We start from the raw sequence: 12,662 nt of genomic DNA, 5'->3' as shown, positions 1-12,662 counted from the left end.
CCCAGCTAGAGTCATTTAGCTCTTCGTGTACGGCCAGAGCCAGACGTTACACTTTGGTTCGATGATATTTAACCATGTACGTGTATAGGTCTTGGATAAGCTGGCCACCTTATATTTAGGAGAAAAAGGATTGGGACCAGTTATGTTCAACGCCCATTGGGACTGTATAGATGATATTGTTGTCAGGGGCCCAGACTCCCTTGTCATCTAGCACCAACCTTTTTCCTAGTAGTCTTTGCATGGGAGATTCTCAATAGTTCCATTTAATGGGTAACAATGGGTGAACTTGGTTCCTAACATGGTGCACTTTCTTTCCCGTAAGTGAAAATGTGCTGAGAGCTTCATGACTTTTCCCAAACAAATAATATCTGTTTAGAGAAAGATCAGGCATGTTGGATTTCAGCTGCCCAATCCTTTTAGTCCTCATAGAGCTAAGTCATGTTCCCTGTAGAGCTTTCGTGTGTATGGGTTCAGCCTTTTCCTGTATTCTGCACAAATCTGGACACGTATGACATTCACACGATACGGTATAAATGTCTGAAAGATGTGAGTCCCATCGCCTATCTCAAGATTAAGGACCCCCCAATTGAAACATCTTGGTTGTGGCCCCCACAGGTGACTGGAAAGCTGAAAAACAGCCAAGACAGCTATTGTATGCAGTTTGCGAACCTCATATTGATGTTAATGGGAATGATGTAAACAGTATAGCGCCACAATCTACACTTTTCTGTAACTCCCGATATATAGATACTCATTATTCTACGCTCTTTACTTAATTTCCATTAAAGGGGTTATCCAGCAATTGAAAAACAGAGATAATTTCTTTCAAAGACTGCCCTGTCTGTCTCCAGGTTGGGTGTGGTTCTGCAGCTCAGTTCCATTGAAGTGAATGGAGCCAAGTTGTAATACCACACCCAAAATGGAGACAGACAGGGAGCGGTCTTTGAAAGAAATTTAGATTCCTGCATAACCCCTTTAAAGCCCATGGCCTTTATGTTGACTAGCTAAAAAAGCAACCAGCCCAGAGGGGGAAAATCTTGATGTCTAGATGGGAACGGGTCCAAAAGGAACAACCTACATCTATAAGCTATTTATTGCATATTCCATAGAAATGCCATAAACGTCCAGATATAAATTCCCCTTAAAAAGGGCATATAAAAGTCTTCCCCACTTGTCCACCACAGTAGAACAGTGATCTTCAAACTGCGGACCTCCAGCTGTCCCAAAACTACAACACCAGGCCTGCTGGGAGGACCACAGTTTGAAGACCAGGGTATTAGATGGAGGTTATAGGAGGCAGTTCATAGCCCCTGACCATTTGTGTGTATTGGGCCCGAATAACTGATTGTGGCCCTGAAGACAGACATTTTATTGCCCCTGTCATTGGTGAGATATCTGCCTATGGATGGCCTTTCTCTGTAAAAGTTATTGAGATTAATTGATATATATGATTGAGACACACGTCTGTACTTCAATATGTACAAGTTTTAGAATTTACAATCCTCCAAATGGCTCAATTTCTCTTCAACTTTAGTCAAATCTAGTTGAGCCATGTACTGTATAACCAATTTATAAATAGAAGGTTTCACAACTAACTGCTGATCATAGTGATCAGCTGTTATCTGTGGGTTAGTCTGATAACAAGTGTTTAATTTCCTACAGTGCCCCCTCAGGAGAAATGAAGTATTACACACTTGGGTCCTCCAGAAAATCAGTTTGTGTAGCCATTCAACAATGAGGGCCCGGGAATGAAAACATCCATCGAGTTTAGGGTAAGTTCACACGTACGCAGAGGATTTTCTGCTGCAGATTACAATGTAAAATAAATGACGGAGCACAGCTTCTAATCGGCAGTTACAAATCCTGTGCATCAAATCTGCGCAGGATCCTGTATTTGTGAATGTATCCTTAAAGGGGTACTCCACTGCTCAGCGTTTGGAGCAAACTGTTCCGAACGCTGGAGCTGGGGGCTCGTGACGTCATAGCCCTGCCCCATCATGACGTCACGCCCCGCCCCCTCAATGCAAGTCTATGGAAGGGGCCGTGATGACATCATGAGGGGCGGGGCTATGACATCACTAGCTTCCGGCTACAGCGTTCAAAACCGTTTGTTCCAAACGCTGAGCAGTGGAGTACCCCTTTAAAACGCCAGCCATAAAAGAAGGTTGTTCTGGAATAGGTGGATATACATAAATTCCTCATTCATGAGCCCTTTTATCTAGTCTTAAAGGGAGACTCCCGTGGAAAACTTTTTTTTTTTTATCAACTGGCGCCAGATAGTTAAACAGATTTGTAAATTACTTCTATGAAAAAATCTTAATCCTTTCAGTACTTATTAGCTGCTGAATACTACAGAGGAAATTCTTTTCTTTTTGGAACACAGAGCTCTCTGCTGATATCACGATCACAGTGCTCTCTGCTGACATCTCTGTCCATTTTAAGAACTGTCCAGAGTAGGAGAAAATCCCCATAGCAAACATATGCTGCTCTGGACAGTTCCTAAAATGGACAGAGATGTCAGCAGAGAGCACTGTGGTCATGATGTCAGCAGAGAGCTCTGTGTTCCAAAAAGAAAACCATTTCCTCTGTAGTATACAGACCCTAAAAAGTACTGGAAGGATAAAGATTTTTTAATAGAAGTAATTTACAAATCTGTTTAACTTTCTGGCACCAGTTGATTAAAAAAAAAAAAAAAAAAAGTTTTCCACGGGAGTACCCCTTTAAAGGTTGTTCCTAGGGGCCAAAGAAGTGCCTAGATATAATTCTTTGTATTACCCTGGCTGTGTGGCCGCACTGAGAGTTAAGGTGTTGAGTTAATTGGTATCCTTCATGGTTCAATGCCCAATAAAAGGGCAAATGATGTTTTCCTAGTGACGAGGCCCTTTAAACTATTAGTTAGAATTTTACTAGTGAGTTTTACTAGTGAGCAGTCGTGCTGTAATGATTCCTCAGTTTTATAGACAGTGTGAACCGTCTCCAAGGTCTCTGATTTGTGCAGAATACAGGAAAAACCTGACTCAGTGATTTTTGTTGTGGAAAATGTTTTACAATACAGTTAAAGGAGAACTCCAGAATATAAAAATTGTCCCCCATACTGCCGGCAATAGAAAAATAAAGAGGTACATACCTTCCTTCACTCCCCCCGGTGCCTCCGGTAACCCGCTCCGTTCGCCGCCGCAATCCTTTTCCTGGTTGCCGGTGGTTGGATGAATCATACTTCACGCCAATCACCGGCCGCAGTAAAGTCCAGACTCGGCTGGCGATAGGCTGAGCGGCAGTGTGACGTTTTCGGCCCCGGCAGCAGGTGCCGGTGTAGTGAAGAATTGTGTGTCTTGAATTTTTCTCACACTGCCGCTCAGCCTATCGCCGGCCGAGTCGGGACTTCACTGTGGCCGGTGATTGGCTGAGCGCAGTATGATTCTCCGACCACCGGCAACCAGGAAGAGGATCACTATGGAGACTGGAGATGGTTACCTGAGGCCCCGGGGGAGCGGAGTAAGGTATGTACATCTTTATTTTTTTACTGTCGGCAGTATGGGGGACAATTTTTATATTCTGGAATTCTCCTTTAAGTGTAATTGTATAATCCAAGAGAAGAAAGAATCAGTCGGCGACTCACCATTCAGTTGCTTCACGGTCAGAAGAAGCACGATTCCGTGTGAAACGGATCCCGTCGCCTGTTGAGCAGTACCCCCCGCACCTGTTTGTTGTCCTTCTCTCCCCTTTCTATGTATGTGAGTATGTTCCTTCAATAAAAGAAGAACCGTGAAGCAACTGAATGGTGAGTCGCCGACTGATTCTTTCTTCTCTTGGATTGTGATTTGCTACATTTTATTTAAGTCAGAGCACCACCGTATTTGCCCCAGCAGTTATCCTACCTTCTTTAAGAGTGCACCCGTGGTCAGACACAGCAGTGCCGAGGCACCCTTGTTCTTTTTGCTGTAATTGTATAATGTTTTTACTTAAAGGGGTTCTTCGCCCTTAGACATCTTACCCCCTATCCAATTCTTATGTGATCTTTGCCCCGATGTTCATTTTTAGCAGAATACAAAATGCGTATTGTCTCAGCTTTTCACATGTTGCAGTGCGCCCGGAGACAGTACATCACTAGTCAGGTGTTGAAAGGGAGCCTGTCTGCTTCAGTGGGTGGAGCAACTGTTGGGTGGGAGGGAGATCATTCTCCACAGAGCTGCAGGGAATTGTAGTTTTGAGCACATCCCAGCATGCAAGGGAGCTCAGCTGTGCTGAAATGAGTGCGGTGGCTGATGTCTGGGAGGGAGAAAAGTGACCAAATATTTACAAACAAGGGATCATGGTACTTGAAGTTGGATGGAGGGAACTCCAACAGGCCATTTCACAAAAAGAAAGCAGCAGCGTTATGGTGGACTCACAACATATCCATTTATCCCCAAGACAAGCACAGATCCTTCTTAAGCATGTCCATTTCTGACTGGCAGGTCTGGCGTCACCTTATGGTGGATAACCCCTTTAAGTATGTCATGCATTCATATAGGGAGAGATTTATCAAAACCTGTGCAAAGGAAAAGTTGCTTAGTTGCCCATAGCAACCAATCAGATCGCTTCTTTCATTTTTCAGAGGCCTTGTTAAAAATGAAAGAAGCGATCTGATTGGTTGCTATGGGCAACTGGGCAACTTTTCCTTTGCACAGGTTTTGATAAATCTCCCCCATAGTGATTTTATATATTTTACCTCATGTTTGTATTATAGCTATTTGGTTGATTTTGTGCAGTATTATTTGGCACTAAACAGTCATTTTTACACATTTTCTTTTTTCCAAAATTATTTAAAACAATCCCCAACCACATGTTATAACCAGGGGCCTCTGTAAACCTGCTTAGGTGCTGTGTGAACAGGCGACATAGAATTTGTAGACTATTATTCCGATCGTAAAATGCGAATGCTTACTGATATAGATAACATAGAGGTCAATAAGGACAAAAAAACTGCTCGTGAGGGAACACTATGTGATTAGTATTCCAGGGGAGAAAAAACTATAGGCAATAAAGAATTCCAATAGAGAATTGTAATAATACTTTATGACACTTTCACGTGGTGAAGCATGAACTGCTGTGTATAGTCATATAGACATATTCAGTGCAATAAGCCAGGGGTATCCAAAACTGCGATAACTGCCCCCTACTGATCACTGTAGATCTGACTACCAGTACCCCTTTCCAAACAGGGTGCCTCCAGCTGTTGCAAAACTACAACTTCCAGCATACCTGGACAGCCTTTGGACAGGTTATAAGGACAGTATATGAGGTCGGGATATAAGGATAAATATGATCCAGGGGGGACAACGGGGCAATTATATGTTGGGGGCACAGGATGGGGCATTATTGCTATATGTGAAGGGCACAGAGTATTTTGCATTTCAGAGGTATGGTGTATATTATAAGGAATTTCTGGGGTGGTTTTTTAACGGGGTGGTTGGGACGATTTTTTTGGGCCAAAATACGTTATGATATTGTATTCAGAGGTTGCACTGCATGGTAAGGTTATAATCAGAGAGCGCAGTGGGTGGTAGTATATTTAGAGGGTACGGTGTTTGACAGTATTATATTCAGAGGATACAGTGTGTGGTAACATTATATTTATAGGACGCAGTATGTGGTAGTATTATATTCAAAGGGTGCAGTGTGTGGTAGTATTATATTCAGAGGGTGTAGTGTGTGGTAGTATTATATTCAGAGAGTGCAGTGTGTGGTAGTATTATATTCAGAGGGCTCAGTGTGTGGTAGTATATTCAGAGGGTGTAGTGTGTGGTAGTATTATATTCAGAGGGTGTAGTGTGTGGTAGTATTATATTCAGAGGGTGTAGTGTGTGGTAGTATTATATTCAGAGGGTGTAGTGTGTGGTAGTATTATATTCAGAGGGTGTAGTGTGTGGTAGTATTATATTCAGAGGGTGTAGTGTGTGGTAGTATTATATTCAGAGGGTGTAGTGTGTGGTAGTATTATATTCAGAGGGTGTAGTGTGTGGTAGTATTATATTCAGAGGGTGTAGTGTGTGGTAGTATTATATTCAGAGGGTGTAGTGTGTGGTAGTATTATATTCAGAGGGTGTAGTGTGTGGTAGTATTATATTCAGAGGGTGTAGTGTGTGGTAGTATTATATTCAGAGGGTGTAGTGTGTGGTAGTATTATATTCAGAGGGTGTAGTGTGTGGTAGTATTATATTCAGAGGGTGTAGTGTGTGGTAGTATTATATTCAGAGGGTGTAGTGTGTGGTAGTATTATATTCAGAGGGTGTAGTGTGTGGTAGTATTATATTCAGAGGGTGTAGTGTGTTGCAGTTTTAAATTCAGAGGGTACAGTGTGTAGTACAATTATATTTAGAGGATACGGTGTGTGGCGGTATTATATTCAGAGGGTACAGTGTGTCAGAATTATATTCCGAGGGTGTGTGCCAGTATTATATTAAAAGGATATGGTGTTTGTCAGTATTATTATAAGTATTGTTTTCATATATAGAATCCAAATCTGCTGACATAGTGAGGAGTCATCTGGGCGTCAAGTTCTGCAGAGAGAAGATTTAGCTGGACCCGGCGGTATGTACCAGCTGAATTAGATAAGGAAAGACGTCACCTGTAGTCACTGATATTGTGTATTCTCCTCACTATAAAGAAAACGTCACCTGTAGTCACTGATATTGTGTATTCTCTTCACTATAGAGAAGACGTCACCTGTAGTCACTGATATCATTGTGTATTCTCCTCACTATAGAGAAGACGTCACCTGTAATCACTGATATTGTGTATTCTCCTCACTATAGAGAAGACGTCACCTATGGTCACTGATATCATTGTGTATTCTCCTCACTATAGAGAAGATATCACCTGTAATCATTGATATCATTGTGTATTCTGCTCACTATAGAGAAGACATCACCTGTAATCACTGATATTGTGTATTCTCACTATAGAGAAGACGTCACCTGTAGTCACTGATATTGTGTATTCTCCTCACTATAGAGAAGACGTCACCTGTAATTCTGAAGTGGAAATTCCGACGTGTGAACATGGCCTAAGAGTCTTAAACAAGGTTAGGACTGTATGATACATTTAATAATATTGTAAGTTTCGTAAGCAACACCTTATTTTCTGTCCGCCAACACAAAAATACCCTAATAGTGCCCCTCCGAGACTAGAGTCTGGATCCGCCCCTGGACGAGATATGAGAATGGGATATGAGGACGGGATATGAGGAAGGGATATGAGTTTGGGATATGAGGACGGGATATGAGTTCGGGATATGAGGACGGGATATGAGTTCGGGATATGAGGACGGGATATGAGTTCTGGATATGAGGACGAGATATGAGTTCGGGATATGAGTTCTGGATATAAGGACGGGATATGAGGACAGCATATGAGTTCGGGATATGAGGATAGATATGAGGACAGGATATGAGTTCGGGATATGAGGTCGGGATATGAGGACAGGATATGAGGTTGGGATATGAGGACAGCATATGAGGTCGGGATATGAGGTCGGGATATGAGAATGGGATATGAGGACGGGATATGAGTTCAGGATATGAGGTCGGGCTATGAGTTTGGGAAATGAGGACGGGATATGAGGACGGGATATGAGTTCAGGATATGAGGACGGGCTATACGTTTGGGAAATGAGGACGGGATATGAGGACGGGATATGAGTTCAGGATATGAGGACAGGATATGAGTTCAGGATATGAGGTCGGGCTATAAGTTTGGGATATGAGGACTGGATATGAGGACAGGCTGTAAGGACGGGATATGGGAACGAGAGCCTCATTGTTACTTTTCTTCTCCCACAAGGTTTAGGTAGAAAGACTGGACAAAACTGGGTACTTAGCTATTAAAGACTATAAAAGCCTCCAGCAGAGACAATTTGCTGTACTGTTACTTATCACTATTAAATAGATGACTCTTGTGTGGACCCTTACAAAATGCACCCAATAAAGCGTGAATACGCCAACTTTATCCTGTTATGGTCGTCTACGTACCCACATCCCTTATAACTAGACCATGCAGAAATAGGTGTCCTTACTTCTGTACGACAGGTATGTTTGCTCTGTAATAAATAGTAGAACATGTAGTGTTTTATAAATGAATGACATCCATATTTCCCTAACACTTTCAATACATTTTATGACCTGTCAGTACAGTTCCTGTGAGTCTTCATGTGTTGCAAAGGTCATATAGCACTTATGGATAGCCGCCATGGAACCTTCTTAGGGGTTTGGAATGTACCTAGTCAGCCCTTTGTCCCCTTCCATTACCCGAGGTGAACAATTAATATGAATGAAGCTGCGTTAACTATTTTCTGCTGTATTCGTGGGAATGAACACATCCAAGAGGCCAAAGTGCAGATCTCTATAAACCTCCAAGACGTCTTCTGCCTAAACAACTCTGCCTGGAGGGAGCGAGCAGGACCATGCTGTCTCCAGGCCAGATCCCCAGGCACCTTATAGCGGCATTATTTATACTTTCTGGACTAATATGTCAACTGGGAGAACCTGTGAAAACCAGACAGAAAAGAGATGCAAACACTGACCAGTAAGTGATGGAGATCAGTAACCCTACACCAGTGTTTCCCAACCATGGTGCCTCCAGCTGTTGCAAAACTACATCTCCCAGCATGCCCGGACAGCCGAAGGCTGTCCGGGCATGCTGGGAGATGTAGTTTTGCAACAGCTGGGGGCACCCTGGTTGAGAAACACTGCCCTACACCTAAAACTCTTCTGTACATGTCTTATGCAGAAGAAGAACATCTATTGTTCTCTGTTATCAGCCATTTCTGATTGAAGAAAAAAATGAATAAATAAATTATATATATATATATATATATATATATACACACACATACACATATGCTGTTCTGACCCTTTAAATAAAGGTATGGTGGAACTACAAATCCCAGCAAACCTCTTTCAGCTTGCAGGGATACTTCAGCGCAGTTATCTTAAAGGGATATTCCAGGGGAAAAAAGCTGAAAGAGGTTTGCTGGGATTTGTAGTTATTATTGGAAGGATTAAGATTTTTTAATAGAAGTAATTTACAAATCTGTTTTAACTGTCCGGAATCAGTTGATATATATATATATATATATATATATATATATATATATATATATAAAAAAACCAGATACAGGCGCAGCACTCCAACAAAATAAGTGATTTAATATCTCATGTCAGCATTACAACGTTTCAGCTCCTCCTGGAGCCTTTTTCAAGCATAGTGATGCACAAACCTATGAGGGCTTTTATGCTCATACAAATCATTAGTGCCAAACAAATATATAAAAAATATATCAACAGACAGTTAAACAGATTTGTAAATTACTTCTATTAAATTTTTTTTAATCCTTCCAGTAATTATCAGCTGCTGAAGTTGAGTTGTTCTTTTCTGTCTGGCAACAGTGCTCTCTGCTGACACCTCTGCTTGTCTCGGGAACTGCACGGATTAGAAGAGGTTTGCTATGGGGATTTGCTTCTACTCTGGACAGTTCCCGAGACAGGTGTCATCAGAGAGCACTTAGACAGAAAAGAACAACTCAACTTCAGCAGCTCATAAGTACTGAAAGGATTAAGATTTTTTTTTAATAGAAGTAATTTACAAATCTGTTTAACTTTCTGGAGCCAGTTGATATATAAAAAAAACGTTTTTTCCTGGATAACCCCTTCAAACCCAGTAGCCATACACTATCATTCAGGATTTCTGTACTGACAGCTCCTCTATTGATCATTGATCTGTATTTGTTGAGTCGTATTAAAGATTCATGTGAAATAATAAAATGTTTAATGTGATGATCATTGATATTCTCTGTGGGATTATGACACAGTGGAGTGATGTATTATAGATATGTTTTTTTTTCTGTCATAGGCCTCGAATGTCTTCTGAAAATGGAAATTTAATATTTACGGTCAGCCAAAGTAAAAATATTGAATTCAAAACCAGTTCCTATGGGAAGATTAAAATGAATGATGATGATCTGACAGAACTCCTGTCCCAGGTAACACTATAATATCTCCTTTATTATTAATGGATATTATGGGATCTGTGAATGCTGCATTTTATATGTTTATTATATATTGGGGTGCTGTAGTAGGCTAGGCTATGGTGGTGCCGTGGTTGGCGCTGTTCTGGTGGTGCTGTGGTTTGCTCTGTTATGGTGGTGCTGTAGTAGGCTAGGCTATGGTGGTGCCGTGGTTGGCTCTGTTATGTTGGTGCTGTGGTTTGCTCTGTTATGGTGGTGCTGTGGTTGGCTCTGTTATGGTGGTGCTGTGGTTGGCTCTCTTATGGTGGTGCTGTAGTAGGCTAGGTTATGGTGGTGCTGTGGTTGGCCCTGTTATGGTGGTGCTGTGGTTGGCTCTGTTATGGTGGTGCTGTAGTAGGCTAGGTTATGGTGGTGCTGTGGTTGGCTCTGTTATGGTGGTGCTGTGGTTGGCTCTGTTATGGTGGTGCCGTGGTTGGCGCTGTTATGGTGGTGCTGTGGTTGGCCCTGTTATGGTGGTTCTGTGGTTGGCTCTCTTATGGTGGTTCTGTGGTTGGCTCCGTTATGGTGGTGCTGTGGTTGGCCCTGTTCTGGTGGTGCTGTGGTTGGCTCTGTTATGGTGGTGCTGTGGTTGGCTCTGTTATGGTGGTTCTGTGGTTGGCTCTCTTATGGTGGTTCTGTGGTTGGCTCTGTTATGGTGGTGCTGTGGTTGGCTCTGTTATGGTGGTGCTGTGGTTGGCTCTGTTATGGTGGTGCTGTGGTTGGCTCTCCTATGGTGCTGCTGTGGTTGGCTCTGTTATGGTGGTGCTGTGGTTGGCCCTGTTCTGGTGGTGCTGTGGTTGGCTCTCTTATGGTGGTGCTGTGGTTTGCTCTCTTATGGTAGTACTGTGGTTGGCCCTGTTATGGTGGTTCTGTGGTCGGCTCTCTTATGGTGGTGCTGTGGTTGGCTCTGTTATGGTGGTGCTGTGGTTGGCCCTGTTATGGTGGTGCTGTGGTTGGCTCTGTTATGGTGGTGCTGTGGTTGGCTTTGTTATGGTGGTGCTGTGGTTGGCTCTGTTATGGTGGTGCTGCGGTTGGCTCTGTTATGGTGGTGCTGTGGTTTGCTCTCTTATGGTAGTACTGTGGTTGGCCCTGTTATGGTGGTTCTGTGGTCGGCTCTCTTATGGTGGTTCTGTGGTTGTCTCTCTTATGGTGGTGCTGTGGTTGTCTCTCTTGGTGGTGCTGTGGTTGGCTCTCTAATGGTGGTGCTGTGGTTGGCTCTCTTATGGTGGTTCTGTGGTTGGCTCTGTTATGGTGGTGCTGCGGTTGGCTCTGTTATGGTGGTGCTGCGGTTGGCTCTGTTATGGCGGTGCTGTGGTTTGCTCTGTTATGGTGGTGCTGTGGTTGGCTCTGTTATGGTGGTTCTGTGGTTGGCTCTGTTATGGCGGTGCTGTGGTTTGCTCTCTTATGGTGGAGCTGTGGTTGGCTCTCTTATGGTGGTTCTGTGGTTGGCTCTTTTATGGTGGTGCTGCGGTTGGCTCTGTTATGGTGGTGCTGTGGTTGGCTCTCTTATGGTGGTGCTGTGGTTGGCTCTGTTATGGTGGTGCTGTGGTTGGCTCTGTTATGGTGGTGCTGTGGTTGGCTCTCTTATGGTGGTACTGTGGTTGGCTCTGTTATGGTGGTGCTGTGGTTGGCTCTGTTATGGTGGTGCTGTGGTTGGCTCTCTTATGGTGGTACTGTGGTTGGCTCTGTTATGGTGGTACTGTGGTTGGCTCTGTTATGGTGGTGCTGTGGTTGTCTCTCTTGGTGGTGCTGTGGTTGGCTCTGTTATGGTGGTGCTGTGGTTGGCTCTCTTATGGTGGTACTGTGGTTGGCTCTGTTATGGTGGTGCTGCGGTTGGCTCTGTTATGGTGGTGCTGTGGTTGGCTCTGTTATGGTGGTTGTGTGGTTGGCTCTGTTATGGTGGTGCTGTGGTTGGCTCTGTTATGGTGGTTGTGTGGTTGGCTCTGTTATGGTGGTGCTGCGGTTGGCTCTGTTATGTTGGTGCTGTGGTTGGCTCTCTTATGGTGGTACTGTGGTTGGCTCTGTTATGGTGGTGCTGTGGTTGGCTCTGTTATGGTGGTGCTGTGGTTGGCTCTGTTATGTTGGTGCTGTGGTTGGCCCTGTTATGGTGGTGCTGTGGTTGGCCCTGTTATGGTGGTGCTGCGGTTGGCTCTGTTATGGTGGTGCTGTGGTTGGCTCTGTTATGGTGGTGCTGTGGTTGGCTCTGTTATGGTGGTGCTGTGGTTGGCTCTGTTATGGTGGTTGTGTGGTTGGCTCTGTTATGGTGGTACTGTGGTTGGCTCTGTTATGGTGGTGCTGTGGTTGGCTCTGTTATGGTGGTTGTGTGGTTGGCTCTCTTATGGTGGTACTGTGGTTGGCTCTGTTATGGTGGTGCTGTGGTTGGCTCTGTTATGGTGGTGCTGTGGTTGGCTCTGTTATGGTGGTACTGTGGTTGGCTCTGTTATGGTGGTGCTGTGGTTGGCTCTGTTATGGTGGTTGTGTGGTTGGCTCTCTTATGGTGGTACTGTGGTTGGCTCTGTTATGGTGGTGCTGCGGTTGGCTCTGTTATGTTGGTGCTGTGGTTGGCCCTGTTATGGTGGTGCTGTGGTTGGCTCTGTTATGGTGGTTCTGTGGTTGA

At 43.8% G+C, this 12,662-nt stretch overlaps 1 protein-coding gene across 1 annotated transcript in view; it reads left to right on the top strand.

Moving 5' to 3' along the window:
• Positions 1 to 7,803: 7,803 nt before the first annotated feature.
• Positions 7,804 to 12,662, top strand: part of CUBN (cubilin) — a 219,464-nt gene continuing 214,605 nt past the window's right edge. Inside the window, 2 exon segments of the mRNA XM_056519174.1 lie at positions 7,804 to 8,565; positions 9,892 to 10,021. Coding sequence (XP_056375149.1) covers positions 8,444 to 8,565; positions 9,892 to 10,021 — 252 coding nt within the window. The 5' untranslated portion in view covers positions 7,804 to 8,443.

The sequence above is a fragment of the Hyla sarda genome, chromosome 5 (assembly GCF_029499605.1).
Source record: "Hyla sarda isolate aHylSar1 chromosome 5, aHylSar1.hap1, whole genome shotgun sequence".
NCBI classification, from domain to species: domain Eukaryota; kingdom Metazoa; phylum Chordata; class Amphibia; order Anura; family Hylidae; genus Hyla; species Hyla sarda.
The sequence above is the reverse complement of the archived record's forward strand: the minus strand, read 5'-3'. Positions and strand labels throughout refer to the sequence as shown.